Source organism: Perissodus microlepis, chromosome 3 (genome assembly GCF_051167445.1).
Source record: "Perissodus microlepis isolate ML-2025 ecotype Zambia chromosome 3, ASM5116744v1, whole genome shotgun sequence".
Classification (NCBI taxonomy): domain Eukaryota; kingdom Metazoa; phylum Chordata; class Actinopteri; order Cichliformes; family Cichlidae; genus Perissodus; species Perissodus microlepis.
In genome coordinates this window covers 29,999,785-30,023,649 of record NC_140463.1, presented here as the reverse complement: position 1 = coordinate 30,023,649, position 23,865 = coordinate 29,999,785, and the positions used below count along the sequence as shown (strand labels likewise).

The window sequence follows — 23,865 nt, the reverse complement described above, 5'->3', positions numbered from 1 at the left end:
ATTCTGCAACAGGAAGTAAGCGACTGTTCACAAGTGCAGTTGTGTCCGTGTGCGAGTCTTACATGTGTGCACCCATGCATGCGTGCAGCGCTTGCAGTCTGGAGTCCTCGAGCGACCTTGTTAAGAAGAGACACAGCAGCCAGTCGATGATAGTCGGCCTCACTGTGTGTGTGTCTGCGTGTGCGTTAATGGCATTACTTACTGCACTCTAGTCTGTACTATAATAGGCTTTGTGGTTTTTCTATCATCAGTCAGATCCAGAGCTCAGCTAAGATCCAGGCCAGTGTCACTCTGACTTTAGTTCACGACTGCAGACTTTGACCCTCTCTCACGCTCTCTCGCTCCTTCGCTTCACATTTATGTCACAAATGAAGATAAAAGGTTGCCGGTTTAGCTTTTATTGTTAGGTAAAAGGATATTTAATGTATAGCCAAGCTTTAAGGTCACTGTTTTAGACTGTGCATGTAAATAAGTCTCCACAAGACACTGAATTGCATCCTGCTAACCCTAACAAACAGACTGAGCGGGTTTAAAGGCGGTTTAGAGACCGCTTTAGAAACATTTAACATTGATTCAGAGTCTGTTTGGCATGTATATGTAAATTATACTTCCCAAAACCACGTCATAGTGCTGTCAGCGTTAATCTCGTTAAAATGACGTTAACGCCATAACTGCATTAACGCGGCAAATCTCTGTTAACGAGTTACCGCGGATCGCCCCGTGCGTGGGGCTGGCCGGTGTTAGCACGGTTAGCTCGTTAACGCGTTGATGCCGTCCAGTGCTTTCCAGAAAGTAAAAATGCTGTTGAATTTCTACCACTGAAAGGTGTTCATGTGTGATCACTTTAACCTTTCTTGGTGTTGTCAGCTATTGAAGGCACGACTGATGTGATTTGACCAATAGAAAAGAGCAGATTTAAAGTTAGCGGCTAAAAACCTGAGCAAAAGAATGAAGCATGTATGTCTGCATGCGCCATGTAAACGCTTGTACCCTTATACTTAAATTTGTCTGGTTTTCTGACCCGTGTTGTCCAGAGTTATGTCAAAAAAGTTGTAAAAAGATATCAAATGAAGTCTTCTATTATGTATTAAGACTTTTTATTAATATAGTGTTTCACAGGACTGGAGCGAGTGGATATTCTAGCAAGTCCACCCCAAGTTCAGACAGACGTCTCAAATTCTGCAAGCTTCAGGTCGCATGTTAAAATTCATGATGGTGCAGTTATTAAAAAGACAAAGTATGGCCTGTTTGGAAGGATTTCTAGAAGGAAGCCTCTTTTCTCCATGGCAGCATGGTTTCAGTTTTCAAAGATGCATTTGAACAAAGCCGAAGACTTCTAGAGCAATGTGCTTTAGACAGACCAAAGTGGAGATGTTTGGCCGTAATGCACAGCTCCATGTTTGGCATGTTTGCTGTAAACCAAATGTCAGCATGGTAGTGGGGGGATGATGATTTGGGCTGGGGACCTTGCAGTCACTGAGTTGACCATGAATCCCTCTGAATACCAAAATGTTCTAGAGTCAAGTATGAGGTCAGCTGTCTGAAAGTTAAAGCGTGGCAGAAACTGGGTCATGCACCAGCACAATGACCTGCAGACACAGAATGACTGAAAAAGAAAAGAATTAAAGGGTTGTAACAGACCAAAGTCCAGACCTCAACCTGGCTGAAATACTGTGGAAATTTTTTTGAGAGCTGCACATGGTAAATGGCCTGTATTTGTATAGCGCTTTACTAGTCCCTAAGGACCCCAAAGCGCTTTACACATCCAGTCACCCACCCATTCACACACACATTCACACACTGGTGATGCCAAGCTACATTGTAGCCACAGCCACCCTGGGGCGCACTGACAGAGGCGCATGAATGAATGCCTGCAAACCTTAGCGAATTGAAGAGTGGCCCAAAATTCCTCCACTATAATAAAGGTGGTTCTACAAGCTGCTGAATCATGGGGTGTACTTTTCAATGTCCTTTTCTCACATTTACGTACTTATTTTTCAGTAACTGGTAAATTTGTAAATGTACCAATACCCTGTTACAATTGTTCGTGGTGAGATGTTACAACACTGTTGCGCGTCATAGCAAGGCTCAGCATTTACTGGAGCAGTGCAGCATGTTGTGTTTTTTGGTGTTGGCTCCTTCATGCAAGAGTACGCTCTCACAGAGCTGCTAGACATACTTTTAGACGTTTTGGACAGGACCCAAAGTAAACCAGTTGAATACATGTAGCACTACTAGAGGACAAATGAGTTATTTTAATTCCAGCTTAATTGGCTGTAACAATAATGCTTTGGACCAGTTAAATACTCTAACATCATCGAGCTATATTTGTTTGCACGCCAAAGTATTTGTGATTTGTTTTAATGGTAAAACAATTAACTTTTATAGACTTGTTAAATTACAAAAAATCTCTAAAGGCAGCAGATGAAGCGTGAGGGGTCAGAATGCATAAAATGATAGAAAACGAAGTCAGAATTTAGCAGCAGTGCCCTCTAATTGATTCACAATGCCAACATTTTCCCTTCACACTTACTCTTACATGTAAAACACTTAAAGTGCTGGCCTTTCTCACCACACACACACACACACACACACACGCGCACGCACGCGCACAGCAAACATTCCCAGAGTGTTTGACTTCCACAGAAATGTGTGCGAGCAGCAGATAAAAGCAAAACTACTTGCCAAGCAAATATGCACAAACATGCACCCGCCAGGAAGCATGTCGCATCGCCATAGTTACCATACCAGACGGCCTCATTGTCATGGCAGCAGGTTTGGTCAGATGAGCAGCCAAGAGGAGTGTGGAAGAAACTCGACCGACCCTCTAAATGTTTCGTGGCCGGTTTCCAGATATCATTCAGTCAGCACTTAGATTTTTATTGCTTCAGAGGGTGTTGATGGTGTGACTGATGCATGTGTGATAGATCCGTCATCACCAGCGCTGCGCCGCACGCCTACTCTCCTCAGCCATACATCTGTTAACTGTGAGGCGTCTTAAATATTTCTTTCATCCAAATGTGGAGCAGTCATGGATTCTTCCGGGGTGTGAGGCAGATTTTAAGTGTTTTTGCTTGCGATGACAAATTGTCTTTTCGGCTTTTCAGCTCTCGTTGCTTCAGTTGATCTAAATAAAGCATTTGTGCTCCTTTCCCTTTCATCATCCAGGTGCAACACTGTGTGTCTGGTCAGGTGATGGCTCTGAAGATGAACATCCTGGCCAGTAACAGGGCCAACATGCTCAGGGAGGTCCAGCTCATGAATCGACTATCGCACCCTAACATACTCAGGTAACTGAAATGTTGGCTTTCCATCTCACTGTTAACATGAACTCAGTTTTTACCTCTTTCATTTAAAAAAAACAACATTTCTTTCCAGTGTTTGATTTTCATTGTGATGGCATGTCTCATCGTACACGGTTTAGAATACTCGGCCTTCAAACACTGGTGATGGATGTGGTTTGTGTGGTCCACAAGAAGAGCCCACGGACTAGATTTTCAGTGGGTTCATTGTCAGTGATTGCACTGCTGTGTCTGTATCGTTCAGTTCTGTCTGGTGTTGAACTGTTTTGGTTTTGTTTGTTGTTTTGGGGTTTTTTGCACAATTGCACTTTGTGTAGTCCTGCGTTTGTTTGTCATGTGTAGCACCACATGGGGGAACGTTGTCTCGGTTCACTGTGTACTGTACCACTGCACATGCTTGAAATGACAATAAAGCCACTTGACTTGAAAATAACTTTTTAATGACCTTTTAACAAGAGTCTTTGGCACTTTTTGCCGTAGCCATGTAGCCTGAAGTGTACATGGATGTAAAAGTGGGTGGGCTATAAAAGGTCCATAGACCACATTGGTGCGCCACACCTGATAAAAACATTTAAAACAAACAAAACAAACGGCAAAACAAGCAGACCATGTTATTGAACGATTGCAATAAAATGCTCCAGAAGCCACAAACTGTCTCGAGTTCCAGCTCAGTGATTCAGATTAGCAGACGCGACACTTGCCCGGCAGCTTCCTCTGTCGGGACATGCCTCTCAAAGCAGCCGTGCATTTGATAAAAACATTTTTTAACTGTTGACACTGTTTAAATGGTTGTGTAATATACCCTGTGATAGAACCTGTCCAGGGTGTGTCCACCATACTTAAAGAAAAAAAAAAGAAAAAAAAAAAAATCCTTGAAATGTTTAAAAAGTTTAGACTTGACATTAATATATGTTCCTGTACTTTACCCACAGGTTTATAGGCGTGTGTGTCCATGAGGGGCAGCTCCATGCTCTCACAGAGGTAAGACTCATTAATGTGCTACAGCACAGATGGCGATCTCGTTTTGATCTCCTCATTTTGCCCTTTGTAGTGGTAACAGGCGGCTGTGTGCATCTCCATGAAAGCAATGATGTGACCAGAAACTGATATTTATCTGCCTTTGTCCTCACTATAAACATTGTAGCAAACAAGATTCCCTTGTAGCAAGAAAAAAAGTCAAACTCATCAAATGGAGGGAAAATATCTGCAGCCTCAATCTGTGGTTTTTAATTCAGTCTGTATGAGAAAGCCAGCCTAAATTAATGTTATACATTGGTTTTTGAGCTCGCTTTACACTGAACGTGACATTTATTGTGCATTTTATATCTTTTACATTATTTATCTAAATGCTTTGAGGCATTTATGAAAAGTTTTGGCTCTTTTGATTTTGAAATCAAATTTAAATCGCACTCAGATCTCACCGTCTGAGTTTTAAATCTGGCCGTAAAGAGATGGTTTCTTCAGATCCTGTACTTTAAACTAGTATGAGTCGAGTTATTGGTCCCGGGGGGAGGAGAAAGAGAATCAGGCCTGCTGTAAGTCATCGGCTGGCTTTTTAATTTGCTAAATATACCCGTCTAATATCCATCTTTGTTTACTGTTGTGTAAACTTTACATGTTGCAGTCAGTTATTTTTGAGAGGTTGTCTGACGCAGGCGTAGTGTCAACCTCATTAATTTAGTCAGTTAATTTGAAAATTGATCTTAAAAGACTCATAAATATTATTATTCAATTAACTGAGCCCTGCCCTCCAATTTAAGTGTTTAGGCAGGTTGGATGAATGTGTGTATGGATTCTCAGGATTTTTCTTCTGAAATTGGTGATTTCATTTTCATTTCTCCACATAAACCCAGAACAGGCGGTACAAGCGTCTGTAACTGCGGTACACTTAATCCTGGCCAGACTGAGGTCACACAGTTCATAACAGGTCACCTGTTTCTTAGATATTGCCATAGTAACTGAGCAGCTGGTCAGTAAAAAGCATAAAGGTCAGGAGAGAAGAGGCGTACCTGCTCTAACGTCGGGTAGTGTCTTTAGTGGGTCGTGTTGGTCAGAGAGGTTTTATAACTTTTTGTTTTTCTTAATTTTTTCTTTTATTTAAATGATTGATTGACCAAGAGGTTTTATCATCATTCACATTTTTAGAAAAGGGGAAATTCTTGTCACCTTGTGGTTAAATTGTTTATCATGCAACCTCAGTGGCTTCCCGTGCAAATGAGAGCTTTTGTTGCATATCAATTTACAGAATGTCCTGTTTTGTTTTTTTTTTGTTTTTTTTTGTTTTGTTTTTTTTTTTTCCTCCAAAATTTGGCTGTCAGCTCAACTTCTCATAAATGAAAGTGACATTTTCAACCATTGAAATAACAATGCATACAAACAGATTTCCAGTCTTCACCCAGCAGATGACTTGATGAATATGAAAAGTCGTGGCCTAAATAAACTACTTTAATCTTCAGTGAGGTTTACCTGGCACAGTTCAACGCAGGAAGATTAAGTGCTTGAAAACTTGAGATTTAATTCTGATCTGCTCTTAACTATAACAAAAATGCACTAAAAAAGGATCCGTAGTTGTTGTTGCAGAAGACTTGATGTTTGAGTGCGTATGACAACATTTTAGTTCAGTTACATTGTATTAATATAGCACAACAGCAATGCTGGAGACTGTTTGGCCACATGAACACCTGCACCCTCACATACTTTGGACATGGAGTAAAATTCAAGTATTTTAGGACAATCTGTGTCAACCTCTAGAGAAGAAGGATGCTAGGCTATGAAATCGCTGTAGATGCCATGGCACTGTATCTTGAAGTAAACTGAGATTATGTTTAAACAAACATGAAGAAAAGGAAAGAGGACGCTGCCTTCTTGTAACTTGGATGGTTGTGGACACTTGGCAGTGTGCTCTAAGAATGCAGCGATGTTTGCAGTATCCAGACTGCTGTTGTCCTTGTTAAATAAAGTTGTTTTTGAAAATAAACTCATTCGACTGAAAGCAGTTTCAGGTTAAAGATTAAAACCTACAGTAGAAGAAACCCAGATGATAAGCATTAGCAAGCATTTGGTGTCTGTGGGGAGGAAGAGCTTCGTTTTTCCTTTTTTCTTCTTCCTTTTTTTTTTTTTTTTTTTTTTTTTAAATAGGAAAACCCCTCTGGAAGCATTTTCCTTTAACAACACTGGAAGCAGCTTTTATCTCAACATTTTTAAGCAGAATGAGATGCATACATAATCAGTATAATTAATATAACTAATTGTTTTTGTTTGGTCTCCTGATAATTCAGTACATCAATGGTGGAAACCTGGAGCAGCTGTTGGGCAGCGACGTGTACCTGTCGTGGAGTGTGCGACTCAGCCTTGCTCTGGATATCGCCCGGGGACTGAAGTACCTGCACAGCAAGGGCATCTTCCACAGAGACCTGACCTCCAAGGTGATTACACACACGGTGCTCATGTACTGCTCGCACACATCACTGACAATCAACACTCACTGAACCCACTCGCTCAGAAGGTTGTGACGCACATAGGCGTATGAATGCTCCACAATAGCACCAGGGCTACAGGTGAGCGCGCACACACGCACAGGGAGGCGCAGGAGTGTAAATACTTCGTGATTAGTAAACAGAAGGAAGGTAAAAAAGATCTGAGTACAGATTTAAAGGCGCTGCAGGTGCGTTACAAATCGTAAAATTACATATGATGCTATCACAGAGGTCCAGTGTTGGACCTGGATCTGTGCCAAACAGCAGCCAAAACATCTGTAGGAGTCTTGGCAGGCGAACTTTACACACTTAGAGCTCACTCACATCTGTTTTTTTTTTTCTCACATTTTATTTTTATAGGTTGTTTTTGAGTATCCTACAGGAGCCTGTGTGTTTTATTGTATTTAAAATGCACATTAATAAACATTGTGTAAAAATGTACCAGATTTGGTGATTGCAGGCTTATCATCTGTGCTCCCAGCAGGTCGTTGACTTTTGTAAACTACTGCCAGTGACGTCATTATGCAACAGCTGATAATCCGCTGCATTCAACACTAGTGAGTGGGCATCACGTGTCCTGCGTCCAGAGTATTTCTAGGAGTGTAAAGGAAATAATTTGGGGGGGACGCCGCGATCTGATGCTCTGAATGTCTGAATTTTCTTAAATTTAAGTTTTCTTCTTCTTCTTGCAAAAAACTAACCAAAAACATCTTTGCAGGCATGCTGAAAGCACCGCTCTCACATACTGTGGATGCACAGTTTGCTGCAGCAATAAAGTGATTCATGTGACCTTTGCCCCTCTGTTCAGAACTGCCTGGTGCGCTGGGAAGGTAGCGTGTGCTCGGCTGTGGTGGGAGACTTTGGCCTGGCAGAGAAAATACCAGATTACAGGTCAGTCCGTCGACACCTATCAGCTGTGTGATTAGATAAGTCGTGCTCAATAAATTCCACTCCTGCACTGGTCTCCGCTCTGTTTATATTCCATGCCATATCTCTTTCTCCGTGCACTCTCGAAATATTTCCCTCAACTTCTGCTTTTCTCCTGGAGACGTTCGGATGAGACACAGTCACACACAGAGACTGTTGCTCACTCCCGATCAGTCAGGGTTTTCCAAAGTACACAGGCACACACTGCCTCCGCTCTGTTTCATAGGTCCAGGGGAAGGCAGACGGGATGGCATTTTGGCTCGCAGTGATCTTTTCAGTGTTTTTTAGTGTTAGCTTTTATGACACACCACTAACTCCCAGCTCTGTTGCTGGTGTCGCGTTATGACTCTTCCCCTTCGTTTTTGCAGCTGCATTTCTAGTGACATTTATGTGGTTTCTACAATTCATCACTGGCCTGTACAGGCTATAAATGACCAGCAATCCTCAGATGTGTCTTTATTTTAATTTCTGCAGCTATTTTTCCACTGACATCATGTCTGTTAAGTGGCGGATGATCAGATTCTTGACATAAAAGGGCCCCTCTCTAAAGATTGAGGGGAAAAGACGTTAAAATGTTTACAGAAGAAAAAGTGGTTCTGCAAAGTGTTAGTAGAGGGGACAAAACACACAAATTCTTAGGTTCTCTTTTAAATTGTAGACTTGTTATGCAAACTGTTTTGTTTGTTTTTTTGTTTTTTTTAAAAATAATAATAATGACAGTGATCACATGTAATTATATTCTCTCTGAATCTGTAAAATGACCAGCATGAGGGTTGTTGCAAGATAGTTGGAGAATAGAGAAATTATTTAAGAAGCAGTGCAGCATCTTAATATTTTCTCTTGCAACGAAAGAAGTGGTGTGATGGAGACGGTCCTGATGTCTGTGCCTGAAGTAAGGAGGTCTTGAAAACTTTGAAATGAAATTGTCCCACGGTTCATTAATTAAAATGCAGTTTTTACATAAATGGAAATGAATTTCCACTAGTTGTTACTTGGCTCTAGCTTCAGTCAGTTTTTATTTGAAGAAAAACGGGCAGTCATGTAAAAGTCATTTGTCTGGAAATGGTTGCTTTGGAGGAAACTCTTAGGGGAAAATCTACCTTATTGTGGTGGAGAGGTTTGTATTCTTGGGAATGTCACTGTGTGGGCAAAAGTACTGGGCCACACATCTTTGACTTCAGGTGCTTTGAGTCCCGCTGCCACAGATGTATAGCATCAAGAACACAGACATGCAGTCTGCTTTTAGACATTTGTGAAAGGATGGGTCGTTCTGAAGAGCTCAATCAGTTGAGTGTGGTGCTGTAACAGGATGCCACCTTTGCAGCAAGCCAGTTTGTGTAATGTCCTTGTAGATATTCCACCATCAACTGTAAGTGGTGCTGTTAAAAAGTCGCTTCTAGGGCTCCAGACTTAGACTTAGAGACTTAGACTTAGAGACTTAGACTTAGAGACTTAGACTTAGAGACTTAGACTTAGAGACTTAGACTTAGAGACTTAGACTTAGAGACTTAGACTTAGAGACTTAGACTTAGAGACTTAGACTTAGAGACTTAGACTTAGAGACTTAGACTTAGAGACTTAGACTTAGAGACTTAGACTTAGAGACTTAGACTTAGAGACTTAGACTTAGAGACTTAGACTTAGAGACTTAGAGTGTATTAAGAGTTCTGACAGCCCACGGGAAGAAGCTGTTCTTTAGTCTGTTGGTTTTGCACCTGATGGATCTGAGCCTTTTTCCAGAGGGCAGGATGTTGAAGAGGTGGTGGTTAGGATGGAGGTGGTCCTTTATAATTGCCCTGGCTCTGGAGAGACATCTTAAGTCCAGGGAGGGGAGTGGACAGCCGATCACCTTCTCTGCAGTTCTGATGACCCTCTGTAGTCTCTTCTTGTCAGCTGTTGTGCAACCAGTGTACCACACAGGGATGGCGTGCACCAGCACACTCTCGATAGTGGCACGGTAGAAGGACACTAGGAGTTCAGTCTGCAGCCTGTTACATCTCAAAACCCTCAAGAAATGGAGGCGCTGCTGGGCTTTCTTTACTAGGGCTGATGTGTTTGTGGACCAAGATAGGTCCTCAGATATTTGGGTGCCGAGGAACTTAAAGGAGGACACCCTCTTCACATAGTCACCTTTTATGGATAGGGGAGGGGGATCAGTTCTTGTTTTGCGGAAGTCCATGACCACTTCCTTTGTTTTCTTGGCGTTTAGGGTGAGGTTATTGTAGTTACACCATTCTGACAGTCGCTGGACAGTCCAAGTTTACCAGCTTTTCTATAAGAATGTCTGGGATGATGGTATTGAAGGCCGAGCTGGAATCAAACTTGCCCTGGCATCAACATCAGCACAGAAACTGTGCTTCAGGAACTGTATTGCATGGGTTTCAAGGGCCAAGCAGCTCCTGTATGTTTAATGAGTAGGTTGACCACATGGAATACATAGTTTTCGACCTGGAGCAGGGCCTTGGGGAGGTGTTTAAGAATGCCTTAACCCTTTAAAGCCGGTGGGAGCGGACACGCTCCATTTTGCGTAACTATTTTTAAATCCTGGTAGCACTGCAACCACGTATGCTAGCGCAAAAATTTTTTTTGCATATGAAACCGGAGGAGTTGTACTTACATCTTATGCCATCAGCTTGTCCTAGGTCACAGTTTCCTTCCACATATAGCTTTGCAAAAACTGCATAAAAAGCACTTGCAGCAACAAAAACATAATATTCCAGAAACGGGCTTTGCCGATCCGATCAGCTGTTTGTAACACTTCCTACGTCCATCAGCGTGAACTATCACATGTCCGGCATGACCTGCCCGAAACCGGAAGTGACGTCATTTTGCGGAAATGTAGTTTTTTACCATCGTGGTCTTATGAGCCTATACTTGTGTTTTTAAAAGTTATGTTTGACTTTATGACTTTCTGTGTCGTTTCTGGGATGCTGAGGACTCATATTGCACTGCTGGAAATATTTTATTTTGATGCATATGCTGTTTTTTTTTTTTTTTTTGCAAATTTGCACTACAATATATTTTTTCGTTTTTCCTGCAGTATATGAAAATTGGTGTATCTCAAAAATAAAACTATGAAGACACTTAAAATAAATTTCCTTTGGTGGGAAACTAGTTTGTGCAACTTTTTTGTATTTACAGTTTTGAGGGATAAGCCTCTTAAATTTCTCTAACTAGAAATATATGTTAAAAAATCAAAAACAATTTTAAAGTTTTTTGTAGTTTATTGCACTTTTTTTTGCAATTTATGTAATTACTATGCACTTAATGCAGACATATTATTAAAATTTGGGCTATAATGGTTGTATTGATGTATAGCAACTTGAAATGCTCCAAAAAATGGCTCCACAGCATGTAAAAATATACTATAAGCTCTGGCGGACTTGGTTCTATGGTAGGTCTTAAAGGGTTAACCCAGGCCTTGCTAGACTCCACCAGTTCCTATGTGTCCATCCTCCTTTGAGCCTCCCACCTGCAGGAGGCACTGTAGGGGATCTGTTGCTTTGTGGATTGGAAGGGGGTTGCAGATGTAGGCAACCCCCTTCCAGTCTGATATCTGGCAGCTTAAAGCAAACAAACAAAACATAATCCTGTGGTTGCATGTGGTGTTCTTTCATGTGTCTAAATGAAAGCCCTTTCAATGTAAGCAAGCCTTTGTCCATTATAGTGTTGGGCTTTCCTTTTAGGAAGAATTGCATGAGGAGCTGCTCTTGTATTGGTGGCCTGAAGGTGCATGCAGCATGGCTTATGGGCAGGTGTTAAAATGCACACTATGTTGTAATGAGTTCTCTCTTGCTGTGCATGAATTTTGGTGGCTGATGATGATTAACGCTGTTCGATAAGAAAAGCAGTGACACCACGAGTGCAGCAGGTTGCTGTGTGTTGTTGAAACAAATAGCTGAACTAAATTTATCTGCACAACTATCTGATAAAGAGTGAGTCACTGCAGAGAACTAACAGGTTAATGTAGTATCCACGAGTATAACACATACTTGCTACAAATGACAGCACTTTACTTTCTGCATCAGAGTTTAGAAAGACGAAATGCGGTACTTGACATCCATCAGTGTTATGAATTTTTTCACTTTTGGAAAATGCCATAAAGGAGTTTTAAGGAGACTAAATGTGTCAGACTAAAGAATTTGTTGTCTTTATGTACAGCATTTTTGCAGAAAGGTTTTGGCCATTGGTTGAACAATATGAGTCTGACTGCTGTTTTAAAAGGGCTGTCGAGGCTGACCTCAAAGCAGTGCCATAGCCAGTGTGTCTCTGCCCACACATGCAGACAAACTTGACAAACACTCTTGTCTCTTTAGTTCTCATCCTCCTCTGTCTCCAGCTATTAAGTTAAAAACACGACTCCTTCTGAGGGGTGTGTGTGTGTGTGTGTGTGTGTGTGTGTTCTATTTTCACTGGTTCTGTTTGTGCCCAGCCACTTCACAAGTGTGCGTCACTGTCAGGAGGGGTGACTTCGGTTGTCTCTCTTTCTGCAAAACCAGGCAAAATGTGTCAGATGAGCTGAAAAATAAGGCTGACATTTTTACAGATGCGAGTCTTCCATGTAACTGTCACTGTGGACTTTTGCATACTTCCACCTATCCAACATGACAGCTCTGTTTGTTCTAGACTTTGTTTCAATAGCAGCTGGTCAATTGTGGTTTGTTTTTTTTGTTTGTTTTTTTTCCAAGGCTGTTTGCTCTTGATTTTATTCAAACACTGTTGCATCCTGCAGCAGGCTGCTAGCAGAAAATGGATTGTGTGTGTGTGTGTGTTTTTGACTGAAACTGCTGTGCTTGTGGCATGAAGAGGGGGAAAAAAAGGAAAGGAAAGATGATGACAGGGGTTTAGCGCTCCAAATAAGGTCAAACTATTCCAGTCCTCCTCCTTTTGCTCTCCCGGCTTTGCTGGATCTCTGCTGTCCCTCATAACAAGTCACTCTCGCCCTTCTGCTGATATCATCTGATCTGTTTATGCTGATGACTTTTCTGTTGTGGTGTTTTCCCTGTGCTGCCTTCTGCGGTCGCTCAGTTTGTCTCATTTCTTCCGGTCCACTTCTCCAAATGGTGTTTACACTAGGAGCTGTGACCGTCTCGACTCATCCTTTCTCCCTTCTGTATGTTTTTTTTGTTTTGTTTTGTTTTTTTGCTGTATCATAGCCCTCAGTAGCAGATGGAAATAGCACAGAGGAAGTATCTGCCAGCTGTGTGTGTGTGCGCAGGCATGTGTGCAAGCACGTTGTCCTTGCACATTCTTGTCTTCCTTCCTTTTTAATTCGGTCAAAAATTGCACAACAATATCTCCAGATAACTGAAAAACACTGTGGTTTCTTAGATACTGAGGAAGTGCACACAAACACACGTATGCTTGCACAGAGTAGCGTCTCACCCCGCACGACCTCTTGATTAGCTTCTGTGTCACTGAATTGGCCTGTGAAGCCTGCTCTTGTTGCACCTCTTATCAATCTGTCATCTTCTTTGGTCTCCTGCACGTCACAGGCTTGTATATAGAAAGTCATCATCGTGTACTGTTTTGCATGCGTCACTACTGGGTTTTTGAAAATGAACATCTGTGTCCTAAAGGCCCTGAAGGTGGCACCATGACAGCTTAAATATGTGAACTGGAACTAGATAAATACTCAAAAGCATTGACTACAAAAAACAGTTGCATAGTGTTCATGCCAAGCAGCCAATTGTTGCCTCTCCCCATTTTAAGCTGAAGAAAAGCCCTCCTAGGTCGATTTGATTTACAAAATGCTGCAAATTTAGACAAAGATCTCTTACTTCTGTTGAGAAAAACATTAAACTCTGAGAGTCTATTTAGTTATTTTTATGTGATGTCAAAGGGGAAAAAACAAGCCAAAGCATCACATCGGTTTGCTGTTCTGGTAATTGTTTTTTCTGAAGTGGTGAAATGGCCCAAAACGACTCACGATTACGAAACCTCAGGAGCTGCCTTTGAGTTTGTTTTATCTGACGAGTTAAAAATCAGATTAAATTCAAATGTCGATTGTTTGCGGTTTTTTTTATTTTTTTTTATATTAAAGCGTTGGAGGGTATTTGCATCATGAAGAAATCACTTTTAACAAAGTCGAGCATAGAGTCCACGCACATTATCCTAACAAAGGTTAAAAGCAAATTTAACCTGATTCCATTAAACTTGTGCATTTAGAGGTTTTGCTTCTCTTCTTTCCTGTTTTCCTGCAGTGAGGAAGAAGGCCAGGAGCCTCTGGCTGTGGTCGGCTCCCCCTACTGGATGGCTCCAGAGGTGCTCAGAGGAGAGGTGTATAATGAGAAGGTACTGACAGCTCACTTTCTTCACTTCACTTCAGCTGCACGTTGTTTCAGAAGTCCAAGGTCCGCAGTGGGCGTGATGAGAGCTGCTCAAATAAACAGAGGAAACGGGCAGTGATGTACAGCAATCAATATTTAATAAAGCGGTTATGTGGTTATGTAATTGGTGCACTCGTTGGCCTGGGTTATGACTGTTTTCTGTGTAGCGTAGTGGGAATCCTGATTGGCTGTAAAATGAGCGTTCACTGTATTTTGGACTATTAGAAGCTCCAGTTTGGTATAAACTATATTCAGAATATGGTGCGTATTTACAAAAATAATAAATTGGCTATAAACCACATACTGTTGAAAGCTGAGAGAAATTACGGCAAACTTGTTTTGTCAAGCAAGCTTAAACAATGAAAAAGTGACAGACTTTTATCTTGCTGTTTATCCGATCTGAATTTAAAGTACACAGATAATATTAGAAGCCATACGTAGTCCGCATGCGTGTCTTTCCACTTTATTTGGTCTTATCGTCAGCTGCTGTGTTATCTCTGGCTGATAGACTGTTCGTCCTCTCTCTGCAGGTGGACGTGTTTGCATACGGTATCATCTTGTGTGAGATCATTGCGAGGATACAGGCTGATCCCGACATCCTGCCACGCACTGAGGTACTGATGACAATGTTTTCATCGCCTATCCTGTTTCCTGACACAATCGTCATCTCACTCACACCTCAGTCACAATCTGACCTCTTTATTAAGGAAGTGTGGGGGGGAAAGTTTCTAATAAAGCCATTATTGATTTAATGTTTGTCTCTGCTCAAGGACAGACCCTCAAGCCTGTCGCCATCTGAAGTGCTCCTCCAGAGCGCGATGGTTGTGCAAGCAGCACTGTTAAAATGGCTCCTAAGATTGAGCAACAGGCGAGAGAGAGATAATTAAAAAATATTTGAAATGATAGCTGCTGTAGATCATTTTAAAATCCTCTGAATGTCATTGTGGGCAAACAGAAAGCTGACTGACTTATTGCTTGAAAATCGAACACTTAAAGGGCTCAAAAGAAGCGACGTGCAGCGCTGCGCTACCTGTTGTTTAACTCTCGCCTCAGGGACAAAGTCACCCAACCTCTCATTTTATACCTATTTATTTGTTGTTCTTTATTTATTTTAACTGATTTTAAGTTGTGTTGTCAAACTGGAACATCAGTAAAACTATTCAGAACAGTCAGTGTAGATGGTAAAAACCAAAAAATGGAGTATGTGAAAAACATTTAAAGATTTTTGCCTCTTCTTTTTTTTTTTTTTTTTTTTTTTTTTTTTCTTCTGTTTTTGCTTTGATTTTGTAGTTTTACACCAGCCTTTATTAACAGCATGATAACATAGCATTTATTTAGGACACAGCCTTAATATTAAATCGTAGTATTGTGTGATGCAGACAGGGGGTTCCCATTTGGCCCACTGGATGGTTTTGTGGAAGATCAAACTACTCCAGATTTTGGGAAATCTTTAAGGAAGTGAGATAAAGGGTCTCGTTTACTCAGACTACTCAGCTTCTCCAAAAAGCTGTTGGCTCTGGCCAATATTCCAGTTCATTAAATGGGCTTTCTGGTGGAACCTGCTTGAGATCAGAGTGGGCTGCATGTGGCCTATGAGCTAAAATGAGTTTGACATGCAACAGACTGTATTAATCTACTTTAAGACCTTTTGAAGCTATTACAAGAGCACTGCTCCCCCTTGTGGCCATTTAGCAGTACAGCAGTTGAAGATTCTGGTTGCAGTCGCTTGTCTCTGTGATAGAAAGAAGATTGAGTAAGGAGACTCTGTTTAAACAAAGTGCTCACATGTACTGAAACAGAACTTATTCGGTTTTGTGTTCTTTCAGGATTTTGGTCTGGATGTGGAGGCCTTTCGACATATGGTGGCAGACTGCCCATCTCACTTCTTGAATTTGGCTATCGCCTGCTGTAATGTAAGAAATACATTTTGTCTCATGTCATATGTGCTGTTAGCTCACTGCTGCTCGCTTTGTCATCTTGACTTGTGCATGATGTAACCTCAAGTGCAGTGCACTGACCAAAGGTTTGAGCTTCAGTACGAGAGATCAAATTGTTTTGATGTTTGAAGGAAGAGTGTCCATTTTCATTTAGTTACAGTTGCCAAGAGCTTGTACACTTGATCCTGTTATCTTTAGATCTAACAGTAGTTATTGACTCTTGTAACTTGAGCTTAAATGCCAAAAATCCAGAGAAAATGTTTCAGATGCCTCCACATTTTAGTTTTTTTATATTTATAACTGCTGCCTGTTTTATGACCTGTTTTAACTTTCCATCCTTTTCCTCTAATTTGACAGATGAACGCAAAGCTCCGTCCATCTTTCTCCCAAATCGTAGCAGAGCTGGAGAAGAAACAAGCTGAGAGAAAACAGAAGGCCGAACCAGCTGTCAAAGGTGAGCCATTCTGTAGATGCCTCACTGAAGAGAACTCGGTCTCACTTCTGTAAACTAACACGATTGTTCTGCTTTTAGAAGCAACTTCTCCGCCTGTCAGCCCCGTGCGAAGGCGATCCCTCGGCCTGCTGTTAGACCAGCGTCTCTCCCGCAGCAAATCCGACATGCTCCATCCTTCAGAGACGCCGCCTACTGCTACCTTGGCTCCTCCTGCTCGGTTTAACCCCTTCTCCCAGAGGGAGGATCTCAAAGGCGGGAAGATCAAGCTGTTTGACACGCCCAGCAAGTCGGTCATCTCCCTGACCTTCACGCTACCTCCTCCACCAGACTGCGATGACACCACTGCATCTGATGCGGATGCTGTCGACATGCCCAGGAGGCACAGGCGCTGCCACTCGCTGCCTTGCACGCCTCCTCCACACCTCACGTCGGCACCGAACACCGTTCTCTCTGAGGAGTCTCCATCTGAGACGGAAGTGAACGAGGCAACTGAAGAGGACGGTCTTCTAGAAGAGAAGGATGCTTACAGGGCGAGTGATTCAGGTCTCCCTCTGTCTCTCGAGGCGCTGTCGGTAAACATGTTCGACCATGAGAAGGAGGCGAAGCGGCAGCAGCAGCAGGAGGAGGAAGGGAGGGAGGAGGAGCCAATGGACTGCACTAGTTCCCCAGACATGCAAGACAGCACTTCGTCTCCTTACTCCAAACTTTCCTCTCCTCCTTCCCATTTCTCATCTCCCTTACAACCATCCAGTCCTCCTTTCTCAAACGGCTGGGGGTCGGCCATCTCTAACGGGCCTCCGTGCCTGCCGCCGCTCTCCAGTTTGGTCAACAATAATGTGGTTGTGAGTCGACCACTGGGCTGGAGCACCGCCACCAACAGCACTCCCACAACCAACAACAACGGCTACCACTCCCCAACAGGAGACCCCGCGGGCTCTTCTCCCTTTGGCTCTGGCAGCGGACACTCTCTGGACCAGGAGGAGGTCATCTCCTCATGTCCTGGCTGCTGCCTGGCTGGCCTCCGGTTCCCCTCAGTGTGTCTGAGAGCTCCTCCACGGCGTAACCCTTACAAGAACTTGAACGGAGACCACGCGGCCTCTCACGGGCTGCTTTGTTCAGGACCCAAGGGCCTGCCACCCTCCCCCACACCCACAACCACGACCACCAGCCTGGAGCCGGGACTCGCCTTGCCTGGGGTGCAAACATAAACCCTGATTCTTCAACACCAAATGCACACAGAGCAGACGTGCAAACTGCACCAAAAGGTCACATTCTGGGGAATTAAGCAGGTCCTCTTTAAAATTTGCACAGATTTTAACGCAGCAATACTCTGCTTATTTTCCAGACACACTTTTTGGTGCACAGGTGACTCTTAAGTGTTTGGGTCGCTTTACAGAGAGACTCCAAAACCGGCTGATTTTCTCCAACAAAGCCGTGGGATGTAAAACTTTTCAGGCGACGCCCTCTGCTGGACTGAGGGCGGCACAGCCTGTGACGTCAGCCGTGCCTGTATAGATCTGATCGGCAGCGTCCAGAACTGATCAGCATGTAAACACTCCAGTCTGGGATCCACATCAGTTGGATGTTGAATATTTGCAGATGTATAGATTGATATGTCAGAGGATCCTGGAATGAGGAATGTTCAGCTTAGTATTATCGTTGTTGCAATGATGTTCGGTGCTGAATGAACAGGCAGTTTTGCTTTGTCTTTAATTATCATGTGTATGATGCTCTGCTGAGGTGTGTTTGTGAATTGAATGCAGGTGTGTGTGTGATGGATTCAGTGTGTGCGTGTGTGTGTGTGTGTGTGATGTACACCATTCTTAAGACTATTTTTGTTGCTGTATGATCTCTGTTGGTCCTTCTGATTGCCTGGTTAAGCACTTCAGCTGTATTATTGTTAATAAGGAAACTGTTTATCATTATATTTGGGAATGAAGGTCTTTGACCTGCTTAAGAGATGTACAGATTCTTATTATTTAAACATGGCATTGAATAAAAAGACAGAATGCACTCATGTCTTTGATCTGCTGTGTCTACTTTGTTTTGGCTGCTTTAGATTCCTGGGGTGTTTCTTATAGTCTTTCATCTCTATTTCAGGATAAATAGTCAGCGGTTATGACCAAAATCTACAACCTCCATCTGCTTCAAATGTATTTATTTACATTGGAGCAATCCTAAACAGTCGTGAAACCCATCATCTGATGAGCAAAGACAAATCTTTGTGTATTTCCAAAAATTCAGTCCTCCTTTTATTCCCCACATTATGGAAGCTTGTTTTGAGGGTGGGGGGGTTTCAATATTTTGGGGGTTTTGAGTTTGCGCCTCCCCCCCCTTCTTTTTTTTTTTTTTTTTTCCGCAGAAAGTGGACTACAAACTGAAACCAGAAAGCTTCTGGTCTCGAAGCTTTATTGCAAAGACATTCTGCAAATTCACAAGCAGATATTTTTGTAGTGATTAACCCCGTGGAGCCTCCATCCTCATAGATTAGTACTACTGGAAGTATCTTCCTGTTAAAGGGAAGTTCTTCCTTCCCACGGTCACCAAGTGCTTGCTTGTAGGGGTGTTGTCCAATTGTTGGGTTTTTCTCTCCAACATTGTAGGGTGTTTATAAAGTGCACTGCAGCACCTGTTGTTTTTAATTAAGTAATAAACTGAATGAAAATGTGCAGTTTGGTTGATGTTGATCACAAAGAGGAAATCATACATTTAAATAAACATTTAGGTTATCCTTGATGTTGCAGTATAAACGCTGCAAACTGAAAAGTTTTGCCGCGTGCTGTGGCAGTTTGGCAAAGCACCTTTAATAACGGTAGAGAGGAAATTATTTTTAAAAAAAATACTCCTTTGTGTGACTTAAAGGTGTTTGTGGTTTGGTAGCCAAGTATAAAATTGGCAACTGAAATGGGGTTAATGAGTACAGGAGCACCAAACGATCAGTAAAATGAACACTTCTTTCTTTACGTAATTTCCTCTGGGATTAATAAAGTATTCTGAATCTCATTACCATCCCAGTCTTGATTTTTATGGCCCTCCTCTTTAAGGAGATTAAAGCCTTTCCTCTCCCTTACAAAATCACCAGCCTTCAATTAAATCCTTATCTCTCTCCACCCCTTCCACCGTCCTGCTGTCCTCAGGCCCTCATTCTTGCCTGCAGCTTACTCCGTCTCAGTGCTTCTTTACAGGTGCATTTGTCTTGCTTTAAAGGGAGTCAGTCACCTCCAGGACTTTACACGCTCTATAAGCCCTTTCCTGATCCAGAGGTCAACAGGTTGTCATGGAAACGCATAGTATAACCTGGTTGATGGTGCTGCTGGGGTTGTACATCCTGTTCATCACAGGTAGGAACTGAAGTCAGCGTTGCTGTTAAAGCCCCCTGTTCAAACTGTGCTAAAAACCAGTTTGCATCAGGTCTTCTTCTCCCTCTGTGTGCGCTCGTGCTTTAAAGTGTTAACAAAATTGTCACAATCGGACTCTGCTGACCAATGAAAACCTCTGTGTGTTATGTGTGTCTATTTTTGGTGTACGGGTTTCGTGCGAACTTCCCAGGGTCGAGCGAGTTAGTCTGTTACGCTGCAGTGGAATCACTGGACTTAGGTTGCCTCCTGCAGTGGGATTGTCCCCATGCCAGTCCTAATACCACCTACACTGTGCAGACAAAGACGCAGGGGTAAGTCTGTCTGAGTGTGTGTGTCAGAGAGAGAGAGACATATTCCTGTAACCTCACACACTCTGATTTTACTCCCACCAGTGCACAGACACTTTGCAGTTTATTGTGTCACGTTTAATTTTTTTTTTTTTTTTTGAGCTCACTTTTATCTCAGCACACTTTATAGCCTTATTTCTGCTGGTGTCTACAGCATTAGGTACGTTAAATTAGATCATCATGATTTTACTGTCTTCAGACACTTTTGGATTTGGCATTGGATCAGCTGTTAATATATAACTGCAGTTATATTGTGCATGCTGATTACAATAAGAATACTGAATAATATGTATAACAAGAAACACAAATAATTTAGATTCTTGTGAAAAGGTAAACAAGAGTATATATAATACAGAGGAGTTCGTTAGTACCAAAAAATGAGGCCTTCAAAATGATCACACAGTGACAACAAAACAGAACATCATGAGCTTCACAAATGTAAAATTCAGAATGCAGAACTGTTGGGAGGTATTATTGTCAACTGGTGTCTCTAATAAACTCCCAAGTAAATGTCCACTGGACGTAATGAAAATAACTTGTGAATTTCAAGATGAAAAGAAGATTGAAATGCAACAAATGCCCACTGTATCTATTTACCGGCCTCATACTAACATCTAAGGTACTGTGAAACTTCTTGAGCCAGCCCTCATTTTTTCAGATTTTGCTAGGAGAATGGGAAATGATAAATTATTGAAACATGAGCAAACATGCATGAAAATGGAGAATATGAGGCAAAAATAGAGACTGTACAATTCTAAGAGTCAGTATTTGGTATGACCACCTGGGATCACTGTGGTGCTGAAAAATGAAGCTGCTGCCAGTGTGAAGTGATATTACATTGTGGATAAAAATTGTACTTTTCTGTGTTCATAATTTCATCAATGTTGACAAAATTTCCAGCAGCACTGACTAAAATAGAGATACAGAAACCATGAAAGAGCCTCCACTGTGTTTTATACTATGTGTTTTGTGACAGGCTGCTAGTAGCCCCTAAAGATAAATGTTTAAATTGGCTGTTTGCTAAGTTGTCTGTTAAGTGTAGACACAACACTTGGTTGTAGACAAAACCCCTGAGTACAAGGACTGGACTGAAAATGGTTGAAAAAGCATCCAAGATCCAAAGAAAAAACTTAAGAGACCTACAGGAAGCCTGCAGAACTATTGTTCAAGAGCACTTTAAAAATGACAGGATAGTCTGAGTCAAAGAAAAAAGGGTTGGCTTAAGACTTTTGCAGAGTCTGCTTTGCATGACATTACATATTTAAATGGTATGCATATATGGTTGAATTATATCATATGTAACTTTAAAGTTAATTCTAAATGCAATACTTGTTCTTTAATTTTGGTGTTACTATTGCAGGGACCCGTGGCAGGATGTGCCATGGTGCATCTGGATCTCGTCCCGAAGCTGTGACATCTCTCAGGTCTTCTCAAACTTTGAGCTCTACAACATGATTCGCCTTGGTGTTCACCTCAGTCCCAGCTCCACTGTGTGGCTCAAACCATGCAAGTTTGACTACAGTGACTTCAGTAAGTAACAGTCTGTAATGTTTCTGTAATGAAGCTGAGTGAAAATGTGCCACAGACTGAGGAGACTCTGCAGGTTTACTTTTCAAATATCATGGGTGGTTTGAATTTGAAGCCTCTGTCTCTCCTCTGCAGACTTCAGTCCTCCTTCTGTTTCCGTCTCTTTGAAAGACGACCAGATGGTGGTGCAGGTGCACTTCCCCTGTGCTGCCAACAGGAGGTGCTCTCTGGAAATGTGCTGTCCCATCTCTAAGTTGATTGATCCCTGGACCACAGTGACTGTGTATACTGAGCCGAGTGGTGCAGAATACCAGGTGTGGCTATGCTTTGTCTCCAGTTCTAGTGATATTTAAGAACATTTTTGCTTTGTCACTGATTTTCAGCTCAGTCCTTGTACCTGACCATTTTCAAGGGAATGTTTGTTTGTTAAGCTACTTAAGATTGACCTATGAATCATTCAAGCAGCAGTACCAGTAGTGGTAGTAGTACCAGCTACACATTATACATGCTTGTTTCTTGCAGAGCCGCACAGTCTGGACTCAGGAGGTCGTGTCGTATGTGGAGTTCTCCGGTTTGCCTCTGGGTCAGAAATATTGCGCTGAGGCCAACTTCTCCTTCCCAACCTTTGCCATGGCGGCTTCACCGAAATCAGCCCCTCAGTGCGTTGAAACAGTTGCCAGTTCAGGTGAGGAGATGAGATACAGTTTACTTTAAAAACTAGAGGTTGCCAAATTAGCAGCTATCAAATCTTGACGTTTGATAGCTTAAGAAATCACTGCTGCTTCTATAGTTTTGACACTGAGAACAGAAAACAGACCTGTCCATGGATCATTCACAACACATCCTACTTTCATTAGTTATGAGGTCCAAAATACTGCTTTGGTGCTATTAGGATACTAAGAACCTACCATGAAACTGCAAGAAAGCCTCATAAAGACAGCTGTGCTTGGATCCTTAAACGATGTGAACCGCACTTTATAAGTCCAAGATGTCAGCTAGATCTACTGCAGAAGCTTGGCTTGCCTCTTCCTACAGCTTTTCTGGTGATACAACTTGTAAATCTTGGGTCTGAAATGATTTAGTGGAGTTCTCTGCTTTTTTGAGCAGAGACATGTTCAACCTGCATGCATTTCTTCCCTACAGGGCTGCTGCCGGCGCTGTGTATGGGAATCGGCCTGACTTCCCTTCTTCTTTTCCCAATTCTCATCATGTATCTACGAAAATCAAGACAAGCTACACCAGCCACTGAGAATCAGCCCAAGGCTCCGGTATGATTTATTGTGTTTCACTTTATTTCACCCTCTGTTTTTTATAAAATACTTAAACACATGCAGTTTTCCAGAATAAAACATTTCTTCTTTCATTCCTTAAGTCGTCTGCTCAAGATCCGATCCCTTTGGTTCCTCTGTCCCCGGGTACAGTTGACCCTTGTGAGATCCACTTGGAGTTTATTCCTGACCATGTTTCCACTGAGCCCTTTTCTGGTATTGTGTCCAATCAGAATCTAAATCACAAACAGGGAAGCATGCACTCCAGCAATCGTCTCAATTATGACACCAAATCGGATGAAGTGTACTGGGACAGCGGAGGGATGGAGCTAGATCGCGGCCTGGACTCTGGCATCAGCATCCCACCTGTTTCTCGCTCTTCTGAAGAGACATGTGGGCCCCATGGAGACTGAAAGGTTGAGAGCTTTCTCTTCGTGAATGTTGCTCTGTAAGGCTGGAGTTTGCCTCTTTCTCCCTCAGGGATGAAATAGGAGACTAAACTGCTCAAAGTATGGACTGGTCCATTTAAAATGTTTGGATGTGTTTCATCTATTATGGTCAAACACATTATGATTATCTGGAAGTTGACAACAAGTTGTCTTCATAGATTTTGGAAGCTAAACCTTTAAGCAAACATTGATGAGAAGTTTGTAAGTACACATACACAAAATCTTTAGCTGAAGTCAAGAGCACCTGGTTAGATTTTTTTGTCTACAAAAAATAAATAAATCTGCAGAACTGAGTTAACTACAATCACACTAAAAAGAACGTTTTCACAGGACTGGATAGAGTCTTAAAAAATAAGTACACCCCATGATTTGGGTGTCCAGAGGAGTTCATGGTTCATGGTATTTTTCTGTTTTAGTTTTTCTGTGAAGAACTTTGTGATTTTTGTCTTGAAAGGTGCTATACAAATAAAATTTTACTTTACTTACTTAC

At 42.1% G+C, this 23,865-nt stretch overlaps 2 protein-coding genes across 2 annotated transcripts in view; both read left to right on the top strand.

Moving 5' to 3' along the window:
- Positions 1 to 18,442, top strand: part of tesk1b (testis associated actin remodelling kinase 1b) — a 31,426-nt gene extending 12,984 nt beyond the window's left edge. Inside the window, exons 3-11 of the mRNA XM_084923954.1 lie at positions 3,169 to 3,290; positions 4,235 to 4,283; positions 6,581 to 6,727; positions 7,587 to 7,669; positions 13,909 to 13,999; positions 14,565 to 14,648; positions 15,861 to 15,947; positions 16,329 to 16,425; positions 16,504 to 18,442. Coding sequence (XP_084780080.1) covers positions 3,169 to 3,290; positions 4,235 to 4,283; positions 6,581 to 6,727; positions 7,587 to 7,669; positions 13,909 to 13,999; positions 14,565 to 14,648; positions 15,861 to 15,947; positions 16,329 to 16,425; positions 16,504 to 17,633 — 1,890 coding nt within the window. The 3' untranslated portion in view covers positions 17,634 to 18,442. The remainder of the gene's footprint in view (positions 1 to 3,168; positions 3,291 to 4,234; positions 4,284 to 6,580; positions 6,728 to 7,586; positions 7,670 to 13,908; positions 14,000 to 14,564; positions 14,649 to 15,860; positions 15,948 to 16,328; positions 16,426 to 16,503) is intronic.
- A 366-nt stretch (positions 18,443 to 18,808) lies between these two features.
- LOC146391113 (uncharacterized) lies at positions 18,809 to 23,865 on the top strand. Its single transcript, XM_084918446.1, has 7 exons — positions 18,809 to 19,766; positions 19,975 to 20,095; positions 21,492 to 21,661; positions 21,794 to 21,972; positions 22,181 to 22,343; positions 22,802 to 22,926; positions 23,031 to 23,865. The coding sequence occupies exons 1-7, from the start codon at positions 19,703 to 19,705 to the stop codon at positions 23,337 to 23,339; spliced, it is 1,131 nt and encodes a 376-aa protein (XP_084774572.1). The 5' UTR covers positions 18,809 to 19,702; the 3' UTR covers positions 23,340 to 23,865.

Bases quoted from the DNA above. Each gene is read 5' to 3' on its own strand.
- LOC146391113 (XM_084918446.1), top strand. From the start codon at position 19,703: ATGGAAACGCATAGTATAACCTGGTTGATGGTGCTGCTGGGGTTGTAC. The intron at 19,767-19,974 runs GTAGGAACTGAA...CGAACTTCCCAG, and splicing joins GTACATCCTGTTCATCACAG to GGTCGAGCGAGTTAGTCTGT. The intron at 22,927-23,030 runs GTATGATTTATT...TCATTCCTTAAG, and splicing joins AGAATCAGCCCAAGGCTCCG to TCGTCTGCTCAAGATCCGAT.